At 36.7% G+C, this 27,636-nt stretch overlaps 1 protein-coding gene across 10 annotated transcripts in view; it reads left to right on the forward strand.

The window, feature by feature from the left end:
- Window positions 1-27,636, forward strand: part of ADGRG6 (adhesion G protein-coupled receptor G6) — a 152,534-nt gene that overhangs the window by 69,409 nt on the left and 55,489 nt on the right. For 5 of the 10 annotated variants that reach the window (XM_042253536.2, XM_060419756.1, XM_004011385.6 and 2 more), the window contains 6 exons: window positions 1,277-1,900; window positions 13,645-13,713; window positions 15,908-15,991; window positions 22,123-22,208; window positions 25,031-25,083; window positions 26,633-26,695. In XM_042253536.2, coding sequence (XP_042109470.1) covers window positions 1,277-1,900; window positions 13,645-13,713; window positions 15,908-15,991; window positions 22,123-22,208; window positions 25,031-25,083; window positions 26,633-26,695 — 979 coding nt within the window. The remainder of the gene's footprint in view (window positions 1-1,276; window positions 1,901-13,644; window positions 13,714-15,907; window positions 15,992-22,122; window positions 22,209-25,030; window positions 25,084-26,632; window positions 26,696-27,636) is intronic. The other 5 variants (XM_060419757.1, XM_004011384.6, XM_060419754.1 and 2 more) reach the window with 1 other exon arrangement.

Here is a 27,636-nt window from a genome sequence, read left to right on the forward strand (position 1 = left end):
GATCTTCTAACCCAGAGATTGAACATTCTTCCCCTGCACTGGGATTCTTTACCACCCACCAGGGAAGCCCAAGTAGACTTGTATGCTGCTTTATATTTAAGAAGTGGACTAAACAATCATGATTCATTAAACTCCATCATGGATTTTTGACCAGAATATTTACATTTAAAAGAATGGTTTTTTTACTATAGAGCTATTCTTGGTATGTATTAAAATATATTCAAACTAGCATACATATGAAGCCAGTGTAAACAGCTACTTCTCTCTCAAGTCAGTACATCATGTTTACTAATATCTATTGTATGAGCCCAGAGTGAAATCCATTGTATTACTTAATAATTTTATGTATGTCACAGAAGGACTAGGCTAATGCATTTTAATTTTAATTTTATTATGCACATAATAATAGTCATCTATATTAGTTATCAGTAATAGCTATATACAGCTTGGCACAGGTACTGCTCTAGCGCTTTGCAGGTATTACCTTATTAAATTCTCATTAATCACATATACACTTGGTGCCTTTCCCTTCATTTTATAGACAAGGGGGCTAAGGCAGAATGACTTGGCCAAGGGAGATCCAATGTCTGCCCTTGAACCATTGCTCCGTATTGTCTCAGAAATTAGCTCACATGTCCAGAAGTCAAGGAAATGTATCTTAAAATGCCATTTTTATTTGTTTGTTTTTTTTGTACTAAGACTCCTTCTTAGTAATGGAATTCTCTTTGCCTTTGATTCTAAAATAGCCTGATATGGGGAAGACTAGTACGATATGGGGTGTCCAAAGGGAAAGGTAGCATAGGAGTGTTTGGGTAGAGTTAAAGGTGATGGTTAGTGAACAACGATTAGCTATTATGTTTAAAAATTATTTGAAAAGAAACATAGTTTTGAAAATCATAATGTATGAACTTTCCTGAAACCACTAGTTTCCTTAATTTTTTAAATCTCCTTCAGTTCAGGGATTTAAAAAAAGAAAAAAAAAAAAACACCATATCACTTTGGAAGCTATAACTGGAAGATTTAAGTGTGAGAGCCAACTGTGACTAGAGTTAAATGGGTGGGGTTTCGTATTGGTATTGGTATTGGTATTGGTATTGGCATATGGTACTGGGTTGGCAATAGAGAGTGGTAGACAGAGAAAGGGGAGAGAGTGAGGCACACGGTGGGTAAAAGCCAATTAGCAGAGAGGGTGGAGGTTGGAGGTCTCAGACATTTTGCATCTCTTTAGTCCATGTCTGAATTAACATGCTTTATCTGCTACTGTGTTTTGTTCTAGTTGCCGTGTCCTTAAGGAATCAAAAAGTCATTTTACCCCAGTCACTTGATTCTTACCAGGTATCTGTTGCAAAAAGTGTCTCTATTCCAGAGCTCAGAGCTTTCACACTCTGCTTTGAAGCAACCAAAATCGGCAAGGAAGACAGTGAATGGATAGCTTTCTCCTACTCAGGTGCATCCTTCCCACAATTGCTCAGTTTCGGAAAGACCAAGAGTGGCTACTTCCTATCATTTTTTGGCTCAAAATGCTTACTAAACAGTGCTTTACCTGTGAAAGATAAGGAAGATATTTTCACAGAAAGCTTCGAGCAGCTCTGCATTGTTTGGAGTAGTTCTTTGGGCTCCATTGGTGTAAATTTCAAAAGAAACTATGGAACAGTTTCATGCAATTCTACGATTAGTAAAGCTATTCCCGGGAATGGGAAATTGTTGCTGGGCTCCAATCAACATGACATTGGCTCCCTCAAAGGGGACATTTATAACTTTCGACTTTGGAATTTTACCATGAGTTCCAAAATCCTCTCCAACCTCAGCTGCAGTGTGAAAGGGAATGTGGTGGACTGGCAAAATGACTTCTGGAATATCCCAACCCTAGCTCTGAAAGCTGAAAGCAACCTCAGCTGTGGTAAGTTTGTGGCATAGTCACTCTTTTTTTTTTTTTTTTTTCCCATTGTTCTGTGAATATGTTTGTCAACAAGAAATTATATAGACAGACATCTTTGTATATGATTGCAAACCATACATATTCAACTAAAGCTTTTGGTCTTACCATTTTTAAGTTTTTCCTATGCCATAAAATATCACACAGCTTTCCCCAAGCATAAACAACAGTTACAATTATTGTGTCTTAGATAGAAATGTTAACCCCAGGACCAAAACAAAAGAAATTAATGTTACAGTTTTTAATCACAAAGCTGGTATAGTGAAAAGCTGATCTTTGTCATCCTGGAATGCAGTTTCCATTACATTACTTAAACAACCATCACCTTAAAGAATGGTATGTATTTAGCCAATATCAGAACAGTCCATTTTATGGAAAATCTTGATAATCAGGAATTGTCAATTTTCTTTTAACTTTTCCCCCCACTTACTTGAAAATGAGGATTTGTTGTTTGTTTCAAATACTCTTCTCTTTTCGTTGCTCTTTGAGAGACTTTAAATGCATTATTATTGTAAGTAGCCAACTGCAAGTATTTAGAGATATAATTCCATGTTATAAAAGTTATATTAAGAAATACTTCTATAAAGTATTCCCTATGTATATAAGTCAATGGAAGTCCTTATTTTACACTAGGACTGAGTCACATATAAAAAGTAGAAGTTCATTATCAATTTTCAATGTTACATGACTAAATCTAAAGTGTTGATAACATGTTCTTTAGTCTCAGAGTTAACTCTCAATAAAGGAGGGAAAGATGGGGCCTAATACTCAAAAGTCATCTGTAAGTGATTTTGCAGGGAATTCTATCACAACTTGAGTCCCAATACTTTCAACAAAATAGGAACCACTATGAAGACCTGTGGAGAAGGCAATGGCAACCCACTCCAGTACTCTTGCCTGGAAAATCCCATGGGCAGAGGAGCCTGGTAGGCTGCAGTCCATGGGTTTGCAAAGAGTTGGACATGACTGAATGACTTCGCTTTCACTTTTCACTTTGATGCATTAGAGAAGGAAATGGCAACCCACTCCAGTGTTCTTGCCTGGAGAATCCCAGGGACAAGGGAGCCTGGTGGGCTGCCGTCTATGGGGTCGCACAGAGTCGAACATGACTGAAGCGACTTAGCAGCAGCAGTAGCATGAAGACCTGAGGCCCCCTGTCCTATATCCTTGACCTATGTTTGCCCTTCCAGCCTGGGAAACTCCTGTCACCCACCTCCCTGTGTGGGCAACCCATCTCTCAGTGTGGTCCACGGCGCTCCTACAGATGGTGGGAGGCTGTTATGTGATGTCACTTGAAAGGTATTTCCTTGTGGGTTGTTGAAAAGAGGGCAAACCACAGCCCTGTTCCAAAAGGAGACTCTGGACCTTTGTAAGAGTTAACGGTGTGAACCAACATTCTCTCAGTCTGAGACTGGCTACGGAGGACAACCTTCAGGGACTCCTGAGAAGTCTTTCACTCAGCAAGGAAACTGAGAAAATCAAGTGTGTGTGTTTTGTGTGGGGTGGTGAACAGTGAGGAGAGGGCAGTGGTACACTTCCTACAGTCAAGATGATTATCTTTAGGGCCCTGTTTTCATCATATCATTGGCCATTATTTAAAAATAATGGACTGTTTAACAATTGCATTTCTGTGGGTCAGTATTTGAGAACGATGACCATCAGAAGAAAATTAGAAAAAGAATTTGGCTATGTACATTAATAATTGCTAAATACTTAAATGATGCTTTAATATGTACTGTGCTCTAAGTACTGTTTTAAGCACTTTACACATTGGAACTTATTCCTGCAACACAGATCCCATGATGTGAGGTTTATGATTAACCCCATTTTGCAGATGAGTAATTGAGGTACAAAGAGGTTAAGTAACTTCCCAAGGTCATTTAATTAATAAGTAGCCAAGTCAGAAATTGAAGCCAAAATGTTCAGTTTTAGAACCGTGTTTCCCTAAACTGTCTTTGAGAATAAGCAGAACTAGAAGACAAGATGTACTGCTAGAGTAGGCAAGCCAATTCTTGTCCAGATGAGTGGGACGGAGGCCCAGGAGCCATCTCTGGCTACAGAAAGCACTGCTGGCCAGAACACTAGCTTTCTCAGGTATTAGCATGGTATTCGTTTTAAACAAAATTAATAAGGATTTCCCTCCTTTAGTGCTTAATACCTTATTATAATAAAATATGAAGAATCTAAAAAAAATAAAAATAAAAAAAATAAAATATGAAGAATCTAGTATACAAAATTTCTAAACTTCTCCTAAGAAATCCTCTAGGCCAGGCATTGGCAAATGAGAAGGGCCTATGGTAGGTCACTTGTTTTGTAAATAAAGTTTTATTGGAAAATAGGTTTTGTATCACCTGTGGCTGCCTCTGTGCTCCAACATAGAGTAGACTGATTCTGAGAGATGACCTGGCCCACCATCCTAAAGAAAATCTGCCAACCCCTGAAACTAGACCAAAAAATCAAAGGGTCTCATTTTCTGAAGCACACACTTTGAATACTGGGAAAGACCCGCTAGATCTCTTGAGCCAGAGATAACAGGCCAGTCACTTAGGGCTCATTTAGCCCATAGGCATGAGTGGTGGCAACACTGATTTGTTTTCATTTATTTACATTTCCATGCAGTGCTTTTAAATAAGGATTGATTTCCAACTTTAAAAAACTAGATTCCACATAAATATGAATTTTTGGATTCCCTGGTTTAAAAAAATACGTACCTTAGTATGTCTGACTGACTAACCAACACAGCTGGAGCTAAATGGTGACAACCCCCTTTGAAGGGGCTTTCCAAGTCCCCTTTGGCCCTTACCACCCCTTGTTTTCTCCCCACACCAGCCCTGTTTAGATTAGCTTCTGGCCCAGGGCTTCCCTGGTGGCTCAGAGGTTAAAGCGTTAAGGCTCCTGCAATGCAGGAGACCTGGGTTCGATCCCTGGGTCTGGAAGATCCCTTGGAGAAGGAAATGGCAACCCACTCCAGTATTCTTGCCTGGAGAATCCCATGGACAGAGGAGCCTGGAGGGCTATACAGTCCACGGGGTCGCAAAGAGTCGGACACGACTGAGCGACTTCACTTCCCTTCACTTCTGGCCCAGGGAGGCACTTGCGTTTGGGAATCCCGATTTAGGCCACTCCTTTCACTTTATACAGGATAGGAAATCGAAGCTTAAAAAAAAACAAGCGGCTGAGCCAGTTGGTAGGCTAAAATGCACATCTCCTGTCCTTTTGTCCAGGGTTTATATTTGGGAATTCTCATATTTTCTTTAACACAGTCTTTAAGACTCCCTTCCAAGCCTTATGATTACTGGAAGGCATCAGATATATGCTTGTGGAATTTAGCCATCGGTAAGTTTTCAAAATGACTTCAAAGGAGTAACACAAGCTTACAGAGTCAGTGTCTGGTTCCTCTTCTTGACATTCCACAGTGACTCTCAGCACCCCCGTTCCTTACCTTCAGATATCCTGGACTGGGTTTCAGGAGTAATAATGGGGGAGGGAGTTTCCTGCTGCTTAATCATAAGCTTTGGGAGTTGAAGAACCCAAGTCACTTATTAACTGACAGGAAATACCTGTAACAAGAGATTATATCTAAGCTTGTTACTTAAGCAAAACTTGAATAAATGACAAAATGTGTGCTCTATTAACATTTTAACCTTTCCTTTTTTCCGGAACACCACGGCTTTCTGTTTATGGTAATGGTAATTTCCCAAAACTAATGATCAGTACAGTAGCCAATGGGAAAATAGAATTTCATGCCTAACATTCCACTGGCTTGACAGTATCTGTTAAATATGAACTTTCATACCAGAATCAACTTGTGACAGAAAATGAACTGATTTTTCCAAAGGTCTCTTGCTAAGTAAATTTTAATATGGAAATAAGATGATGGAACTAAACTGACTCCTTTTAAAGCATCCTGCCTTTTGTTTCAAGTATTGACTATCCTAGCAATAAAATCAACATGTTATTAATAAATTTTTAAATAATTTCATAGTTGTACTTTTATTTTCCGCATGCTGTTCTAAGCACAGTTAGGAAATATATCTAATTAAGAAATTTTCAGCAGGTTTTTAAATTGGAATATAATTGATTTTCAGCAGGTTTTTTTTTTTTTTTTTAAAACATGGTTAATCTTGTCAGTCCTTTTCAGAAAGAAATGCTTTATTTAGCAACAATTCTTTTTCTTTTTATATCATCATTCTTTTTCTTAAGACGATTTTATTAAACAGTACTGGGTTTATAACCTCAGTGGACAGATGGTTTCCCTAATGGACTCTTTAATTATAGGCTCAACCATTTCCCTGTGTTATGATTCAGGTTTGAAAATGAAAGTGAAAGTCACGTCCAACTCTTTGCAACCCCATGGACTATACAGTCCATGGAATTCTCCAGGCCAGAATATTGGAGTGGGTAGCCTTTCCCTCCTCCAGAGGATCTTCCCAACCCAGGGATCAAACCCAGGTCTCCGGAATTATGGGCGGATTCTTTACCAGCTGAGCCATAAGGGAAGCCCAAGAATACTGGTGAGGGTAGCCTATCCTTTCTCCAGTGGATCGTCCTGGCCTAGGAATCAAACCATGGTCTCCTGCATTGCAGGCAGGATTCTTTACTAACTGAGCTATCAGGGAAGCCCATGATTCAGTTTTAGGTGGCTAATGTCCATCAATTTTCACAAAGAACAGACAGTGCCTTCTATACCAGTTTTATTTATTTTACTGATGACTGGACTTTCCTGAGGAGTGGTGCTGTATAACTCAATGAATAGTTTAAGTTCAAACAAATTACATTTATTTAACAACCATTTATTAATCACTTCCATTTATTAACCACTGTGAATGTAGAGATAAGATAAACTTTGATGTTTTTCTTTTCTAGACATTTTTAGATTTGGACTGACTTTTGTTTTCCTCGCTGAAATTTTACACTTAATTACCAAGATTTCATCAGCTCTTGGATGCCTATCCTTTCATTTTCGATTGTTACACTTCTGTCCCTCAGAGCCATAAAACTGATTTCACTATTGGCTCCTTCCCTTCATTCCTAACAAATTATTGAGTGTAGCATTTTTAGATGACTGAATTTTTTTTTAAATAACAAAGATGAAGTCACTTATTTTTATGAAGGACTTTATCCTTTGAAGATGCCCAAACTCTTCAAGAGCATAAACGAAATCCAAAAATAATTTTAAATACATTTATGAAAAATTTGAATTCAATTTAGTAACAATTACAAAGAGGGAATTGAAAGGAATTAATATTTGTCTTACTAGTGCAACTCACATGAGAGTTTTAGCTTTGTCAACTATTGTTCAGATTGTCATTAAGTAGGGTGTGAGATGAAGTGATGGAACCAGATGCCATGATCTTAGTTTTCTGAATGTTGAGCTTTAAGCCAATTTTTTCACTTTCCTCCTTCACTTTCATCAAGAAGCTTTTTACTTCCTCTTCACTTTCTTCAATAAGGGTGGTGTCATCTGCATATCTGAGGTTATTGATATTTCTCCCATTAATCTTGATTCCAGCTTGTGTTTCTTCCAGCCCAGCGTTTCTCATGATGTATTCAGCATATAAGTTAAATAAGCAGAGTGACAATATACAGCCTTGACGTACTCCTTTTCCTATTTGGAACCAGTCTGTTGTTCCATGTCCAGTTCTAACTGTTGCTTCCTGACCTACATATAGGTTTCTCAAGAGGCAGGTCAGATGGTCTGGTATACCCATCTCTTTCAGAATTTTCCACAGTTTATTGTGAAAATGAAGATCATGGCATCCGGTCCCATCACTTCATGGGAAATAGATGGGAAACAGTGGAAACAGTGTCAGACTTTATTTTGGGGGGCTCCAAAATCACTGCAGATGGTGACTGCAGCCATGAAATTAAAAGACGCTTACTACTTGGAAGAAAAGTTATGACCAACCTAGATAGTATATTCAAAAGCAGAGACATTACTTTGCCGACTAAGGTCCGTCTAGTCAAGGCTATGGTTTTTCCAGTGGTCATGTATGGATGTGAGAGTTGGACTGTGAAGAAGGCTGAGCGCCGAAGAACTGATGCTTTTGAACTGTGGTGTTGGAGAAGACTCTTGAGAGTCCCTGGGACTGCAAGGAGATCCAACCAGTCCATTCTAAAGGAAATCAGTCCTGGGTGTTCTTTGGAAGGACTGATGCTCAAGCTGAAACTCCAGTACTTTGGCCACCTCATGCGAAGAGTTGACTTTGGCCACCTCATGTGAAAAGTTGACTCATTGGAAAAGACTCTGATGCTGGGAGGGATTGAGGGCAGGAGGAGAAGGGGACGACAGAGGATGAGATGGCTGGATGGCATCACTGACTCGATGGACGTGAGTCTGAGTGAACTCCGGGAGTTGGTGATGGACAGGGAGGCCTGGTGTGCTGCGATTCATGGGGTTGGAAAGAGTCGGCCACAACTGAGCGACTGAACTGAACTGATTGTGATCCACACAGTCAAAGGCTTTGGCATAGTCAATAAAGCAGAAATAGATGTTTTCTGGAACTCTCTTGCTTTTTTGGTGATCTGGCAGATGTTGGCAATTTGATCTCTGGTTCCTCTGCCTTTTCTAAAACCAGCTTGAACATCTGGAAGTTCATGAAATAGATGGGGAAACAGTGGAAACAGTGTCAGACTATTTTTTTGGGCTCCAAAATCACTGCAGATGGTGATTACACCCATGAAATTAAAAGACGCTTACTCTTTGGAAGGAAAGTTATGACCAACCTAGATAGCATATTAAAAAGCAGAGATATTACTTTGCCAACAAAGGTCCGTCTAGTCAAGGCTATGGTTTTTCTAGTGGTCATGTATGGATGTGAGAGTTGGACTGTGGAGAAAGCTGATCACCAAAGAATTGATACTTTTAAACTGTGGTGCTAGAGAAGACTCTTGAGAGTCCCTTGGATTGCAAGGCGATCCAATCAGTCCATCCTAAAGGAGATCAGTCCTGAGTGTTCATTGGAAGGACTGATGCTGAAGCTGAAACTCCATTACTTTGGCCACCTCATGCGAAGAGTTGACTCATTGGAAAAGACTCTGATGCTGGGAGGGATTGGAGGCAGGAGGAGAAGGGGAGGACAGAGGATGAGATGGTTGGATGGCATCACCGACTCGATGCACATGAGTTTGGGTGAACTCCGGGAGTTGGTGATGGACAGGGAGGCCTGGCGTGCTGGGATTCATGGGGTTGCAGAGAGTCGGACACGACTGAGCAGCTGAAGTGAACTGAACTGAGGGTGTGAGATGAGCGGTTAGCTATGTCAGTCTTTTTTTACTACAACTTGTACAAATATTGACTCCCCTCTGTAGTACGATTTTGGAAGAACAGAATACAAAGAAGAAAGATTAACAGCTTCATAGCTTTTCATCAACTGCCCTTTTTCAGAGACTACATTTTTAAAGGAAATTTGACTTTAATTTTTGAGGCTAATATTAAGTAAATACCTTTAAATCTCTTTGTAGTATCCGCAAATACCAGAGGCTATACATAGGTCATATTCTGAAAGCAATTTTTTAATGATAAATATATCCAGGAGAAAGAATTGTCTCTTCTTCCTTAACAATCTTCTGGTTTGTAAATCTATCCACCTATAAAAATTGATTGGAAGAATGACTTTTTTATGTAGATATGCCAGAAACTGAACTGCCTGCAAATGAAAAGTTTGTGCACATTTTTAAAATTTTATGTATTTGTCCATGTAATTTGGTGTATTTGTAATGTAAGATTTCATTTATTCCAGACCTTTCTAATTAAATCTGTCACTTGTATTCAAACCATTTGCACTGAAACAAACTTCAAATGTAATTTCTGTTGCTATACTGAATCATCATAAAATAGTGTTTATAAAGTATCTATAAAGCATTGTCCATTTGCTAAATTAAAAGTACCCAGGAAGGAACAACTGATAATACTGAGAAGCAAATGTTAACAATTTTCCATGACAAGTATGTCACAGAATGAAATTTAGACTTGCTACCATACGATCAAACTGATGAGATGTTAAAGAATATTGTTAAGTATCTTACTCTAAATCCTAAGTCTTCTGATTTTCTTTCCTTAGTTCCACCTCTCAGCTCTTTGATACCCTGCGGTGGATGTGTAGTTAGCCTGAAAGCTTCTTTCCCACAATGTTGTTCCCTTATCTCCCTTTGTCTTCCAGAGATACTGTATCAGTGCCAGAAGTGGCCTTAGGAGCCTGTGTCTGCCAACATTGTGTGTAATTTGAGCAGCACAGGAACTCTGTCCAAGGGTCTCCTCTCTTGCATGTTATGTTGGCTGAGATTTCCTCAGTCATTTTAAGTTTTAAGAGCTTTTTAGTGTTCAAAAGTTCCTTACTAAAATGTAAATACCTAAAGGAGAAGTAAGGTCCTGCAAGAAGAGGGCATCAGTTCAGTGTGATGGGCAGAAATAATGGGCAGAAAACATTCAAGATCAAATTCTAGGCTAGCTTCAGCTTCTACCTCTCACATACTCTTTCTCCATAGTACACTTGCTATTAAGTTTTTAATCTTTAACACCGCCCCTCATCCACCCCATCTCTGCTTCCTTTCGTAGCCAGGCTTCCTCTTTTTTTGCATTCACTTCTCAAACATTGGAAATCTACAATTCATTGTTCCCACGCTACTGAAGGGAATTTCTGTAGAGCTGTTAGCAAAATTCCAAAGTGAAGGGTCTTCTCAGTCTTTATCATTGTGGACCTTACTGTGTACTCGATGTGGCCACACCCTCCATGAAACTTTCTTAACTTGAATTCTGTAAAATCATTGACAAGAGCTATTTTTGCCCTCTCAAATCTATAGCTCTCTCTCTTTTTTTTTTTTAAAAAATCTGATACTTAAATATAGGAAATCTGTGGTTCCATCAAATCTACACCCTAGCTCACATGATCTCAAACACATCTATAGTTTCTGTGGCGTACTTCCTTGCTAGATCTCTTACAAAAACATGTACACCTGCTCATGTACCAGATGACACGTGCTACCTCAGTTCCTATTACTTTTAGCCCACCCCACCTGAGTTTGCTTTTCTTCCAGTATTTACTGTCTGAGACCATTATGTATCAATTTCTCAAGTTGAAAATTAGCAATTTTTTTTTTTCTGTTCTTCCTATTCTTTCTCCATTCTTCAATTAGTCACTAAATGCTGTTGCTGCTGCTGCTAAGTCACTTCAGTCATGTCCGACTCTGTGCGACCCCATAGACGACAGCCCACCAGGCTCCCTTGTCCCTGGGATTCTCCAGGCAAGAACACTGGAGTGGGTTGCCATTTCCTTCTCCAATGCGTAAAAATGAAAAGTGAAAGTGAAGTTGCTCAGTCGTGTCCGACTCTTAGCAACCCCATGGCCTGCAGCCCACAAGGCTCCTCCGTCCATTGGATTTTCCAGGCAAGAGTACTGGAATGGGTTGCCATTGCCACTAAATAAATCCTGTCTATTCCATCTTCAAGTCTTGTATCCATCTCTTTCTGTCCATCCTCAGTGGACTCGTGATATGAAGCCTGAATTATTAGTCTTATTCAGGCTTCTTGTATCTCCTCTCTTTTAATTAGTTATGGAGCTTCAAAAGTGATTGTTTTAGATTTAAATCTAATTTTCTCCCCAAGTTCCTTTTTCTTTTTTTCCGTTTCCTTTAAGAAAGGGTTCAAAATGTTCACAGTCATTCACAATGCATTCAGTAAACTTTGCGGACCCAGCTACTATGTGTAAGGGATACACCATTGGAAGAAAGACACAAAGTTCCAGAATTCATAGTGCCTACCTTCTACAAGGCCCTGTACAGCTATCTATTGCCTCTATATCTGATCATTCCTACCATTTTCTACAAATGCCCTACTCCAGAAATGCTATGCCACTTGGGTTCACAGATGGTTGGACTACATTCTTGGTGTGCACGTGTGCATGCTTAAGTTGCTTCAGCCATGCCCTACTCTTTGTGACGCTATGGACTGCCAGGCTCCTCTGTCCGTGAGACTCTCTAGGCAAGGATACTGGAGTAGGTTGCCATGCACTACTTCAGGGCATGTTCCCAACCCAGGGATTGAACCCACATCTCTTACATCTCCTGCACTGGCAGGCGGGTTCTCTACCAGTAGTGCCACCTGGGAAGGCTTTTTCTTGGAATTTGTCTCTGTAATTCAGTCTGCCAGTAATAACCATCTCTAGTCTCTTATCCTCTGATCAGTATAGTGACTCCTCATATTTCTAGTTAATCTTTGTAAAGGATTTTCTATTCACACTTCTCACCAAACTGCTGGTCACATGCTCCTTTGGACCACTATGCATCTATATTTCTCTGTGAAAACTGTGAAGCCACCTCCCACTCATGTCTCTCTGAGAGCAGAGACATAATTTTAAAGCATTCTTCTAGCCTCCCTGTCTCTCATACTGTTAATGGTGAATGAATGTTTATTGAATGAACATGTAAAGGTCTATAATAAAATCTTGCCAGCTAACATCACAGACGAGAGGCCCAAGGGTTGGCTCTTTCTAAAATAAAATGATTTCTTTCTTGGGCCAGTTCCTTGAGGCAATTAAGAATGAAGACAGTATGCGCCTGAGATGGTGCTAAATTGTTGGGATGCTTTCTGCTTATGCACACAGTTAATCTAATTAGACATCTTTTGTTGGCTCATGTACCTGCTCTGTCTACGTGTACCATTGCCACAGGAAGTTTGGAAAATGTTTAAATATTAGAATATAGTTACTATTACAGAAATGTTCTTTAAAAATTCAATAATGTGTGTATGTATATATATGTGCATTTTCTTATTGTTCAGTCGCTCAGTTATGTCTGACTTTTTGCAACCCTATGGACTGCAGCATGTCAGACTTCCCTGTCCTTCACTATCTCCCGGAGTTTGCTCAAACTCATGCCCTTTGAGTCCGTGGTGCCATCCAACCATCTCATCCTCTTTCTCCCCCTTCTCTTCCTGCCCTCAGTCTTTCCCAGAATCAGAGTCTTTTCCAATAAGTCAGCTCTTTGCATTAAGTGGCCAAAGATTTATGTGTATGTACATGTTTGTATTTATTCTTCTGTCCTTAATCATAGTAAAATATGCTTTGTGATGTTTAGCCCATCTCCCTCAGCCTCAACCTATTGATAAAAGCCTGCTAATAGCCAGAGAGAGATTTAGTGCAACAGAGAAAATCCACTATTCCTACTAGAAAATCAGCTCAAAATTTGTTTCCTGCTGAAGATGAGTCAGGCAAAGCTTGAAATAAAAAGGCACAGAGACCAGCTTGAAGTCACGGAAACTTATTTCTGGAATTGCAGCTAGTATTTGCTAGGACCTGTGAACCAAAAGTATGTGTTTTATGAGCATTAATAATATCCATGTTCACTTTTGAAACTTATCTTTCATGTTCTTATTATTTCATATGTATGAATTTCCACCAAAGCTTTATAATTTGTTTTGTGAAAAGGTCCTAAACTCTTTATGCACAGCTTAAGGGGTAGTAGCACTTCTTTCCCTTTCATGTGTGGTTAAGGTCAGTAGATTGAGTTAAAGATTTTGAGAGAAATTTCAGTAGCTTGATTTTACATTTGTGGAAATTAAGACACAGACGTTCTTGATGTTAAAATATTACTGGTGGACTCTTCCAGGACTGCTCCTTTTACACCAACCAAATGATTCATGATTTTTTTTTTTTTGGATAATATCACTAAATCATAAGTCATATTTGTGCAATCTTTCTGTGTTGATCAAGGTTCCTACCTGATTCCACTCCCGGCAGCAGAACTAGCCAGCTGTGCAGATTTGGGGACCCTCTGCCAAGGTAGGGAGTCAACATCGTCCTCTGGCCTGTCTGTTTCTTACTTGCTGTTTTGGAAAATGTAGCTGTCATTGTTTTGAATTTTATCTTCATTTTTACTTGAGAAGCCAGAAACCAGCAAACCAGAAGAATTTCTGGATGTGTTTTAGTTGTGTGGGTGCAGTGTCGAGAAAGAATGCATTCACACACTGGATGACCACATTTCCATAAAGCACTGAGTTTCTAAAATGTGAATAATTATATGCTATTAGGAAGGGTTGACTTCATTTTTTTTCCCTCTATTTCCTCTCAAAAATATTGTCCAGTATAAATATAGCGATACAATATTTTGAAAAAGTATTCATGTCTAAAAAACAAGAGGAAAAATTAAGTTGAATAGTCAATTAAGTTTAAGACAAGGCCATGAGCCAATTTATGATGTGCAATGTAACTTAAATATTAAGATAAAAATAGTTATCTTATTACTAATATGAATGTAATTTTATTAATTATTACAGTGCATAATGACCATACTATGATCAGTATTATAATTGTATATTATGTATTGAATAGTTGCATGCTGAATAATCCATAGTTGCATAAATTTTAAAATATTTTGCTTTAATTTTATCATTGCTTCTTCTGATTATCCATGACCCATTTCCATCCATTTATTCTATTATATACTTCTTTTTGAAGTAGCATTTCTATATGCCACATTAAGAATCATGACCATGCCTTTTGTAAAGCTGGATCTTTTATTAAGAAGGTCACAGGATTAAAGTGACGGGTTAGAAGTGAGACTAAATGAATAGAAACCTAAGCTCTCTTTTATAGTTCCAGTGTGGAAGTAGGGTAGGCAGGGAGAAAGGGTGCAACTCATTATTATTTTTCTTTTCTGAGACATTATTTCTTGATATTATTGTTGATGACTACCTTAAGATAATAAAGCCATTAAGTAGTTTCTTTTGATGAACTCAGTGTGGTTTTAAAATAGTTAAATGAAATTTTAAAAAGCCTTAATTTTGCTTAGTTTAAGCCATGAATTTTTTTTTCTTTTAATCTGAGACTTAGATGTATTTTGCATTACATAAATGTAACTGATTGTTCACAATTTAAAAATATAAAAGATTTCAAAAAGAATCCTCATTCTTAAGTGTTGTATATATATTATTTTTGAATGAAAAAGTTATTTTAGTTAAGAATAATTTTGATTAAGGAATTCAATATTTTCTAAAGATCCTTTGGAAGGTAATTCTTTTTATAATTACTGAAATGTTTCAAATTTAGGTAATTTTTTTCTAATTAAAAGATCCTACCCAGGGATCAAACTTAGGTCTCCCTTGTTGCAGGTGGATGGATACTTTACCATCTGAGTCACCAAGGAAGCCCATTTAAAAGAAATATGTAACAAATAATTATTGTACATAGAAATGTACATCTTATACAAATATACTCCTAAGATAAACTAAAGGAAAATTATATGTATACTACTTACATTGTTCCTCCAGAATCCCTTAGAAAGATATTATCAAAACATTACATAGGGTTTAATCTTTGAGTTTTAGTAGAATCAGAAACATAGTTTTGACATAATGCTTTGAAAAATCCCTCCTGTAAGGCTTGCCCTTACGAAATCCATTTTGTCCATCATTGTTTAGTAAAGTTATTGGGAGCTTTAGATGATTGATGTCATCCACACATTTCATTCTCTTTTTTTTTCTTCACATTTATCTTCTCTAGGAGAAGTATATTTTCTTCTGAAATTTTATTTTGCTATTCTCAGTATATCAGAAAGACTAACTTAGTTTAGATAATTTTCAAGCTGACAGGTGGTGTTCAGACTTCCTTCTCTAGCCTTTCTTTTTATAGACTTGGAAGACTGAGTTCTAGGAAGGTTTATTCATTTACTATGTGATCATCAGCCTCTTGATAGCAAACTTAGGTCTAGAATCCGAATGTTCTCTCTCCATTCTCTTTGTGCCAGTTCCAGACTCTTGTACAAGATGGCACCAAAGACCATGGGAATAGATTCTTAATGTGCTATAGAAGGCATTGCTTCATTTTATACATTATAACCTTGAAACTTGTGTTTAGTGGCAAGAAATGGTTTCTGTTCCTCCTCTGTATATTTTCATGCATCAATTATAGATTGCTTATCCATATTAACTTTCATGTGCTTTTTGCAAAATTACATCTTTCTCATCTTTATTACCAGCTACTGTAAACCCTCCTAGTACTACATCACCCACTGTCACCACTAACATGCCTGTTACTAACAGAACCGATAAACAAAGGAATGGTAAGAAATCGTTACCTTTTATATTTGTAGTATGTCTGACTTGATGAACACCTGTATTCCAAAGATGGAAATATCTAATGTTCCAACACATTGTCTGTTGTTAAAATCAATTGGTACATTTGCACATTTGCAAGACTAGTAAAATAAATATCGTTTGATTGCCTTGAGTTCCCCCAAATAACCAATGAAATGAGTACACATCTAGTAACACATCTCTGAATTTTAGCTAAAATTTCTTTCAAAGGAAGCTTTCAGGGAAAGACATTAATTAAATGGAATGAGTTTGCATTATACTAGAGATCCAAGAAGAAAAATATTTATGGCATTCTGTCAGGTTATTTGCTAAAAAAAAAAACCTGTTTTAAAGAATTTTGCAATCTCAAAAAACTACATAATTTTAGTAATTTAATTTCTCACTGAGGCCAATGTTATGTTCAAACATTTGTGACATTTAGATAATTTTTATACAGTAATACTTTGCTCTTTGTTTTTATTTGTTGAGGAATAATGGCTACCTCCAGTATTCTTGCCTGGAGAATTCCATGGACAGAGGTGCTCAGTGGGCTACAGTCCATGGATTCGCAAACAGTCAGACATAGCTGAGCAACTAACACACACACACACATACACACATTTAGAATGTGATTGGATATTAACTAAATCATAAATCAGTTTTTGATTGACAAAACTTCAAGTAACTGCCAATACTTCCTGTTTTTTCCTTGTACAAATACATTTCTGTTTATATTATTTATAATTTGCAAAGTTACATAAGATAAGAAATGAACTGGGGAAATGTCAGGTTGATTATTTAATCTGCTACCTATATTGACTACATATATAGCTTTTTGGTAATTCAGAGTAAGTGGTTTCAGTTTCTTCTGAAAAAGAGAAATTCCAATCAGGTGACCACATCATTGCCTCAAACACAGCAATATTCTCAAATATGAGGTATTAGAAACAAAGGAATTTTCTCAACCTCAATCATTTAACTTGCAAGGCCAAGACATCTGTGATGTATCACCAGGGACCAAAACCCAGAGAAGAGAAACCCAGAGAAGAGCATAGTTTTCTTTTTTTTCATTTTTTCTTTTGGCTTTGGGGGTTACATCAACTTCCTCTGTAAGGACATTTAAATTGAAAGTATGGAATATTTTACATGAAACGTAGATATAAATTTCATTAGGGTTATAAAGACATTGATTCAGGGAAGTGTTTATGGTTATTCTGGTAGTTACGCCAAGGAGATTTATGATGGAGCAAAAATTCCAGCAACCCCCAAGAAAGTAAAAGCAGCTGAAATTTCCAGTGCATATTTCACATGGACTCTAGCCAGTAGATGGGAATATTATAATTCTAACTAAGTATTTCACTCTTTGTATGAACATACAAAGAGCCTCTGTGGCATTCGCCCTCTAGGACTGGCACATCCTCTACTGCCCAAGAACGTTTACATGATGCTTCAGAGTCCTCGACTTGGTGGAGTGGAGCTGTATTCACTCAATCATGTCATTTCTGACATTCTTGAAGAGAGCCTTGTTCAGTCCATCTCTCTCTGCGTCATAACCTTCATGGGCGTTTCAACAAAAAAAGCAAATGTTAGAATCAGTTCAAATGGTTTGATTTGGCTACTTTAAAGAAAGAAAACTTGAATTCAGATCATTCTTCATAAAAATGTAATCTGAGCACTTAAAAATATTTGAAAGTCCCCATGTTGTAGAAATAATCTCAAATTGTGTACTCAAATTTGTGCAGCATCTCAATTTTAGCACATCCTTGAACCATCTCTACTATTTATAATAGATTTTTCCCCCCGAAATTGACTCACTTTTAAACTTAAACATTTATGTTTACATGGGAAAATATCACAATTGTAAACTGAAACTAGTACTGCTTGTCTTAAAATAGAAGTGTAAAGTGAAAATAAATATAATGAAAACAATGCTACTGAATTCTCTCTATATCCAGTTGCCTTCTCACATCTCAGCACTTGAAGCCTTCATTATTTTTTTTTAAAAGGGAGGGTTCCAAGACCCACTGTAATTAAGTTTTTTGTCTTTGGTGTAGTTAAATTTAAAATAATTGAAAAGAGAATTACTTGTTTACCTTGTGAATAAATAGGATTTAATGTCCTATTCTAGACTATCTGAGATCATTCACATGCTATCAGCAATTTCAAATACACTTTTCTTGGGAAACTGATGTAGTAAACATTCTCAGGGCTCAGATCTGATATATTAGAGAATGCTGTTTTGTTCACTATAAGAAAGATACACAGCTATCAGATCTGTTATCTACCTTATCCAGTCTTATAAACTCTGCACTATCAAAGAAATCTACTTTATCAAAGAAATCTAATTCATTAGTCATGATTTGCTGGTGTGGTGAGGGAAGAGGGATTTAAATTGTTTGGCAATCAGATGTATTTTTTGAGTATATCAAGAGAATTTGTTTTCATGGCTTTAGTGAAATGTCCCTATTCCCTTGCATGAAGTTTTTTTTGTTGTTGTTATTTTTCAATAGGATTTTAATCTGATAGTTCAGATTATATACTAAGAAAATCTTATCTTTTAAGCTACTTTTCACAAACATATTTCTATATGAGGAACAATTTAGGTATTCCCACAAATAACCTTTGTGCCTTTTCTACTGCATTCCCAAGAAAAGCTCTTGGACGTATTATTATTTCCATTCCAAATCATATGTTCCATGCTTGAAGCATCGCTGTACTGTGGCTGAATGTTAAACTTTTGTGAGGTTAACACAAGCAGTCAAAGTAAGGAGCTGACTCTGTTAGTCCTTATTATTCTTCTAAAAACCTACAAGTGCAAATTGTATCACTGCTTCTAGTTTCTCACATACATTTCACTACTCAAAAAAATTCACTCTCAGGGTATTCATGTGGACCCAACAATCAATCTAGCTTTATATACCAAATAACTTAAAGAAATTGTGTGTGTGATGAGCAGTACTCTAGTCATATAATAAATGCCACTGTCTACTATAATTGCCTCTGCACCAGTCAAAGGAGTCATCTTGAATGTAAAATAGCATTTAATTTTTACTTTAAAATCTATCTTTTCAAGTATATATTTTAAAACCCACCTGTTCAAACCTACTTCATTCCCTTGAATGGAGAATAATCTCATTTCTAAATGTTCCAAAAAATTCTGAGAAGAATGTTAAGAAAATTAAAAAAGGAAAAGATCTACAGCCAGGCATATATTTTGATACCAGATCTGTTATGGCAAGTAACGGTTTCTTCTTTGAAGTTTTGTGGGCCTGGAAGAGTCATCTAATTGGAAAAAAGTGTCACGCATTCTTTAGACTGGGATGTCATTATTAGGACAATACATACAGCTTTTGAAGTCTCTGGAACAGATGAAGATTTGTGAATAGCTTTCTTATTGAGAAACCATAGGATTTATAGGAGAAGGTGACTTGATTACCAGGATGACCTGGAAAAGTCTGCATTGAGGTGTCTCAATTGTGCATTTTCTGCAGTGGCAATGCTTAAGTAAGTAAAGTCACTCAGTCGTGTCCAACTCTTTGTGACCCCGTGGACTGCAGCCCACCAGGCTCCTCAGTCCATGGGATTCTCCAGGCAAGAATACTGGAGTGGGTTGCCATTTCCTTCTCCAGGGGATCTTCCTGACCCAGGGATCGAACCTGGGTCTCCCGTATTGGAGGCAGACGCTTTAACCTAAGCCAGTTATTTCGCTGCAGTCCAAAACCTTTCTCACCAGACCTTCAGTGGATATTTTATCTTGCTTTAACAATTCATTCTTGCGCATTTCTTTGGATTACTTGTTGACTGCATTACCCAAAAATTTTAAATAAGTATAAAAAGTAGACAGCATTGAATAATTTTTGCTGAATATATAAATATCTCATTCTGAGGCTTCTGAAGCAGGACTATATGAAAAAAGATCCATAGCATGGGCGAATCTCCAACACTTAGGGGTAGGTTGTTTGGTATAGTCATAGCTTTTATTTGCCATAAACAACATAATACTGGGAAGAGTCCTATAGGGATTTAGACTGACTCTGATATGGAATGTCTTTCTCATTTATAACAACAGTGAATTAGAAAAAAAAGTGAGAAATATTTTAAATTAAAAAAATCTTAAATGGGATTTCAGAAATGTGAGTAATTAAAAATACTCATTTTTAATATTTTGCAGGATTCTCCTGAGAGGGCAAGACTGTAATTCCTAACACAGACACACGCTTTAGGTCTCCATCTAGTGGTAGCTCGTCAGTTTTAATACTTAACTGGCATCAGGGAACATGCACAGAATACCCCTTGATTCCTAACATTGGTGTAGCATCTTGGACTTCTGGAACTTAAATTCCCTCTGAGTCATTCAGAATGTCCACGATTTGATATGATAAGGTCTACAGTGTAAATTTGTTTGTTTGTTTGCCTGACTTAATTATCATTTATTTTACATACACTCCTGTAATTTTTCATTCAGAATATTTTTTAAAGGAAGATAAAGTCAAGGTTATTAAAATATCTGAAGAGTTTTAAAAGCTGGACTTCCAATAACTTAGTATGCATGAATCAAATAAATATCCTTGGACTTACACTGATCTCATAGACATATTATTACATCTGGGAGTGGTGATTTTTTTTTTTTTAAGCATGAGTTTGTGACCCCTATAACTGGAAAACATTCCTTTAGGAGTGTGACTGGAATTTGCATTTTGGTAGATTTGGGAGTTCCTAGGAGACATACTTTTGTACTTTTATGTACTACTTCCCCCAAATCTTCATTAAATCTTTTCCCCACTGTTTTAATAATATAGTTTTACATTTGCTGTGCATATTTTGGCTTCCCCAGTGGCTCAGAAGTAAAGTCTCCACCTACAATGCAGGAGATACAGGTTTGATCCCTGGGTTGGGAATCCGCTGGAGAAGGAAATGACAACCCACTCTAGTATTTTTGCCTGGGAAATTCCATGGACAGAGGAACCTGGAAGTTTACAGTCCGTGGAGTTACAAAAGAGCTGGACATGACTGAGCGACTAAACAACAAACAACGTGTATTTTACTCATGTTTATAAGCATGGAGATAGATGATTGATTGACAATAATGAAGAATCAATATATTTTCTCTGCATGATCTACCATATTTAAAAAGAATCTTTTTCTCATTACTATTTGTAGTAAGATATCCTTTAGCACATATCTAGAGAAATTTAGCAAACCCTGGCTGGTCAGTTTGATTTTCATTAAAAAAAAATATATGTATATGTATGGCAGACTACTTTAAAGATTGCACTTCTCTCCTGCAAGAAAGCACAACTTCCTTCTGATATAGGATTTTCTTTTACAAGCAAGTCCAGTTGAAAGTCCATCTGCAAATATTCTTTGTTTTTTCCTCCTTTACTTGATACAAATGACAGTACTTATGGAATTTTGATGAAAAAATCTGGTGAAAATGAACCCAACAACTTAAATAGAAGAAAATGCTTTAGTGGGGCAGGGGAAAGAGGATAGAGAGAATAAGGGTCTGTGGGTGAAAAATACGTGATACCTATTCTTTTCCAAATTAAGTTCTGCCCATCATCTTACTCAAGTTTTCACATCTCAAACTATCATTCTTCACAATGTTAGAAAAGGATAATTTTTGGTTACAGGAAATCAAATTATACATGAAAAATCATTTAACAGACAGTAGGGAGAAACGTATAGAATTAAGAATTATGAAGGAACATTTATAGGTGATAATTTAGAAGCAATGACTTATCTATAAGTAAACTAAATGATAACTATTTCTAAAAAGTTGCAAGGTCACTGAAAATGACCTGTACAGAAAATTTCTGTACCTATGTAGAAGGCATTTCTTAGTAGCTCAGTCGTGTCCGACTCTTTGCTACCCCATGGGCTATACAGTCCATGAAATTTTCCAGGCCAGAATACTGGAGTGGGTAGCCTTTCCCTTCTCCAGGGAATCTTCCTAACCCAGGGATCGAACCCAGGTTCCTGCATTGCTGGTGGATTCTTTACCAGCTGAGCCACAGGGGGAAGACCTTGTATGAAATTATGTCATTATAAATGTAAGCTGATAATTGTATGACTGTAAAATATAACTAATGGACTGAATCCTATTTCCAATGGACAGATGGGACTATTTATAGAATTTCCATAGTGATTCAAAACATCCTTCCTCACCCCGAGGTGAAAGTACAGAGCAAGGTGGCAGAATGGGTAAGTGGATTGTAAAATTTCTGTTTGGGGGCTTTAAACTAATCTCTGGAAATCTGGGAAACACTCTGCTGTCTAACTGAACCCACAGATCATACTGAAATAAAGATACTGTTCATTATAAATGTATGAAAGTGTAAGTGAAGTATTGCACCTTTGAATAGAAAGTGAGGTATAGTTGAATAAAGGACAAGAAAGTGAGCCTAATGGGCTATTATGTCAAATAAGAAAAGAACAGCACAAATGGAAAAGTATTTTGACAGGTATCTTTATTTACGGTAATAGTTGTACATTTTTAGCACTGTTTTTGAGTCTTTGATTAAAAAACCAAGTGTATAAAAAGTATATCATGAATATCTTCCACCCATCCTTGACACTCATCTGCCTGGAAACCAACTGATCTGCTTGAAAATCACTGTGAATTTTTCTTGTTTTTTTTCCAAGAATTTGTGAATGTAAAAGAAAATGACTGTACATTCTTATGTTTTTCTTTTTACAGTAAAAATAGAATATTGTACACACCATTCTACACTGTACTAGATATTTGGGTTATAATTTATTTAACCAGTATTCTACTGGTAGAAATTTGGGTAATTTCTAATTTAAAAAATTGAATATTTTATTTTATTATTTTATAAATGCATGTTATATATATACATTATATAAATATATAAATACATTTTATAAATACATGTTAATGATTTTTTCCTTCTCTGATATAATATCAAAAATTTAATTTCCCATAGGTTTATATTTTTTATTATTTTATTTCCTATCTACAGCATACTTTGGGACCCTGTACTGCTTTTATTTACTACTACAGTTCAGACAATTTTTGTGGAAAAAGTAATTTGTCATTTAGGTATACATTCTGAAGTAAGAAAAATGGGTTTCTTATGTGGTAGGGCATATACCAAGGCCGCATTTCTAATAAATGTGGCCTCGGTAGCAAAAAAATGTTACACCATACGCTGAGAAATAGTGATGATAATACTTTATATATATAAAACTGTATATACTTTCTTCAGATATATGTATATGTATATATAGTTGAAGAATGGTAGGAAGACATAGTTTTATTTTTAAAGGCTGTACCCTTTGCAACAAGTTACCCACAGAAAACAAAAGTATGTAATTAACAACTCTGTTACAAAAATTGAGGCGGGGGAGTAAAATCTAGTGGAAATCCAAGAAAAGTACTACTGTCAACTTTCTGGAATGACATATTAACCTTAGTAGCTAATTCAAACACTAGATGTATTGAATTTCTAAATGGAGAGAGAGCTTTACTGAATGAGTTTAATCTTGCATCCCATTTTCTTTCACATTCTTCTTTCTGCTTTTTTAAAGTCAGAATGTTTTCAAAAGATAAAGTTTTTAAATTATTTTATTGAAGTATAGTTGATTTTCAACGTTGTGTTAGTCAAAAGATAGAATTCTTTATTCTCATTCTCAAATGAACCACTTCTAATGTTATTAATTCTGTAAATCAGCATCCATTGGGGAGTTTATGCTTTAGGCAAGGTATAATTTTACATTTGTATTTATCTCATGCATGGTTTTCAACATAGCATCGTTTTTCATCTGAAACTAAACTTAAATGGACATTTCTCCTAAAGACGTAAGATACAAGAGCAGGTGTTTGGTGATAGAGAAAGTATAAGTGGTGTCCCTATTTCATATCATTACTATTCACAATTTAAAAATAATTTAATGCTTCTTTCCAGAATTTCCTAGAATTTACATTCAATTAAAAAATGCTCACAAGGAAGGCTAAATGTGTGTATGAAGTGAAGTGAAATGAAGTGAAGTGGCTGTCGTGTCCGACTCTTTGCGACCCCGTGAACTGTAGCCTACCAGGCTCCTCCATCCCTAGGATTCTCCAAGCAGGAATACTGGAGTGGGTTGCCATTTCCTTCTCCAGGAGATCTTCCCAACCCAGGGATCAAACCTGGGTCTCCCGTATTGCAGGCAGACGCTTTACCATCTGAGCCAAACAAGACCTAAAAACTCTTTGGAGGTGATATATAAATAAGAGAATTTCATGTCAGTAAAGAAATCAAAATATTTTGTGATTGTATTGGACATATGGAAAGTTTTGGGGTTTTTTTTTTTTTCCATAGAGAGGAATCCCTTGCTTCATTAAAAAGTTTAGTGCTGAGATCCATAAAAATTGTTAAATGGCCACATAATTAGCAATAACAATTCTCCATAATGTTGATCTTTGTTTTTAAAGGTCTATATTGTTAATTTGTCATTTTTCTTACTACTGACATTCTTATAAGATGACAATTGCTAGAAAAACATGTGTTAATGCACCTCGGTGTTTGTTGAATGAAGAACGTGGAAGGTGTGTATTGTGCTAGTCTTTCCTGTGTACTCTATTGAGGATAAGTTCTCAGTGTTAGAGCTGACTTGAAAGCCCATTAGAGAGAAAGCCCTAATAATACAGGCTAAAGAGGAAAGTATAATGTTTCCATTCAGATAGACTTCGGTTCCAGTCTGGGATCTGTTACTTCTTAGTTGCAGCTGGGTGAGCTATTTCATCTCCGTGAAGGTTAGTTTCTTCGTGTAATGGGTGGGAGGATAGTGCAGATAATACCTATCTCATTAGCTGTTGTGAGAATGAAAGAAAAAACATTGGTAAATTTCTTGGCATACAGTGCCTCAGTAACTGTTATCTGTACCTTTCTTTCATTCCTTTAGCTCTTTGGAATTTTCCCAGAGTCTTATTCCAATAACAATTAAGGGGAGAGAAGAAACTGGATTTAAGTTTCTTTTTTTTAAGTGTTAATTCAAACTCACCATTTCCATTGTATTTTCAGCTCAATTCAACTTTCCAGAATTGGAACTACACTGTTTATGTGGTTAATATCAGGTAAGTGACAGAATAAATTGAGAAATAGAAAGTAGTGTCCAGGGGACTTGCCTGGAGGCCAGTGGTTAAGACTCTCTGCTTCCACTGCAAGGGGCACAGGTTCGATTCCTGTTAGAGAAACTAAGATCCCACGCGCTGCAAAGTATAGCAACTTCCCCTTTCCCTCCCCCTGCCACGTGCAAATAAACAAGAGTGTCTAATTTACTACTACTCTCTCTCTGTGGTTATACCTACACACACATACACATGAAAATACAGAAATACACACTATACTCATAATCTTTCTAAATAACTCTCTATATTATATCATTGCTTTGCACAAAAAGCTTCAATAGTGCAGTAATGGTTTAAAAAATTTTTGATTGTAGATCCCAATCATTTTTTAGAAATTTAGCTTGTACTCCCAAAATATATTTGTAATTTTAAATAAATTTTATGTATGCATGTCTGTACGTGTATATTACTTAACCAATATATGTTATCATGTAATATAAATAGAAATTAGTTGCTTCTCACACACCAGTAGATCATCAAGAGCACTCCCTGGTTTGCATGCACCTGTTTGAAGACCATTTTTTCTATAAAATAAGACATCTACAGTGTGATTGCAACCTAGCTTTTCAAAATTAACTTTCACTAATCTTCTATTTAAATACTCCATGAATCTCTAGCAGAAGAGACTTTCTACCTGTGTTATCTACCTGTCTTCCTCTGCACCTTGATTTTATAGTTTTACAGTTTCTAAAGTGTATTTGTGCTGTTCTTTGCTTAGTCACTCAGTCATGTCCGACTCTTTGCAACCCCATGGACTATAGCCCACTAGGCTCCTCTGTCCATGGGACTCTCCAGGCAAGAATACTGGAGTGGGTTGCCATGTCCTCTTCCAGGGGATCTTCCCAACCCAGGGATCAAAGCCAGGTCTCATTTACTGTCCGAGCCACCAGGGAAGCCTTAAACATGTATTCTATGAACCTGAGATATAGCGATAATGTATCTCACAGAAAAGAGGATCAAAGGGTGAAATTAGTTCAGGAGCAAGTTTCTGTATATCTGAGCATCTCAGGTTCTCTCATGTGCTGATATGCATTATGAAATCTTCGAAAGAGAGAGAAGTCATGTAGTTCCAAGTTTTATTTGGCCAAGGAGCTGATTTGTCTCAGGCTTAAGAAGGAACTAGGACCTCTAAAGACACATTTGCTAACATTGGCTTAGAACATCCTCTCTGCCTCTTCCTCTCACCTCCTCAAGTTCTGTTGCTGATCATGCAGCAGATGAGGTTGATAATGAATATGCACACATGCATGCTAAGTTGCTTCAGTCGAGTCTGACTCTTTGCGACCCTGTGGACCATAGCCCGCCAGGCTCCTCTGTCTATGGGGATTCTCCAAGCAAGAATACTGCAGTGGGTTGCCGTGCCCTCCTCCAGGGGATCTTTGTGATCCAGGGATCAAACCCTTGTGTCTTACATCTCCTGCATTGACAAGCGGGTTCTTTATCCCTAGTGCCACCTGGGAAACCCTGATAATGATATATCTGTTTGTATTCACAGTTTTCACCTGAGCACTGGAGAGGACAAGATTAAAGTGAGGAGAAGCGTTGTGACTGACCAAAGGTAACGCTGACAAGGTCTCGTAGAAAATGTGACATCTTTTCTCGTGTTCTCTGTTTTGAATGTCCTGTAGAGAAATAAAATCAAGGAGGTAGGAGAGAAATGTTTATTTTGAGTAGCACATTTAAATTATTTCTTTAGCCCTAATGAACAAATCTTTCTTTTTTCCTATAGTTAAAACTGTAATATAAGCCGACTCAGTAGAAATATACATCTGATAAAAAAATAATTCAGAATTGGAACATTTATTATTTTTAGTATTGATAATTCCAGTTTATGATAACCTATTACTTGTTATTTGAAATTTCATAGACCTTCAAAGAAGAAAAAATAATTATAGTGTTATTTTAAGTAAAGTACTTACGTACAGTAGCATCTAATAATATGGGTAATAGGTGCTGAAATATTTTCAGCATTCAAAGCCATCAGCTAATTTTCTGAAGTCTTCATTTTTAAATTTATATCAAGGTCATGACTTAAGCAAGCAGGTAATTTAATAGATATGTTCATCATGTATAAATAGTGGGCATTTAAAAACCAACTGTTCAAGAGTGCTATGTAGTAAAAAAACAATGTAAACTCCCAAGGAAAATACATGAAGTCGTGTCAGGTCGTATATTGCATCTCCACAGAATAAAAAAAGTCAGCTGAAAAGCGAAAGTTTACATCTCTTACTCAGTTTCAATTGACTGAATTGATATGTGTATTTACAACTATAGAGATGGAATATATTTCTTTCCAGGTCATATATTCTTATAAGAGAAGCTAGTAATAAAATTTCATATGAGAGTTGACCAGAGAGTTTTCTTATTTTTTTTCTTTTTCTATTCAGAAAAACACATTAGAAAAACACACGTTTCTCTATGCATTAGAGAAACACACGTCTTTAAGATTATATTTCAAATTTACCATTTCCGTGTATGTTCAACAGACTGGATTGGACC

The sequence above is a fragment of the Ovis aries genome, chromosome 8, assembly GCF_016772045.2.
Source record: "Ovis aries strain OAR_USU_Benz2616 breed Rambouillet chromosome 8, ARS-UI_Ramb_v3.0, whole genome shotgun sequence".
NCBI lineage: Eukaryota > Metazoa > Chordata > Mammalia > Artiodactyla > Bovidae > Ovis > Ovis aries.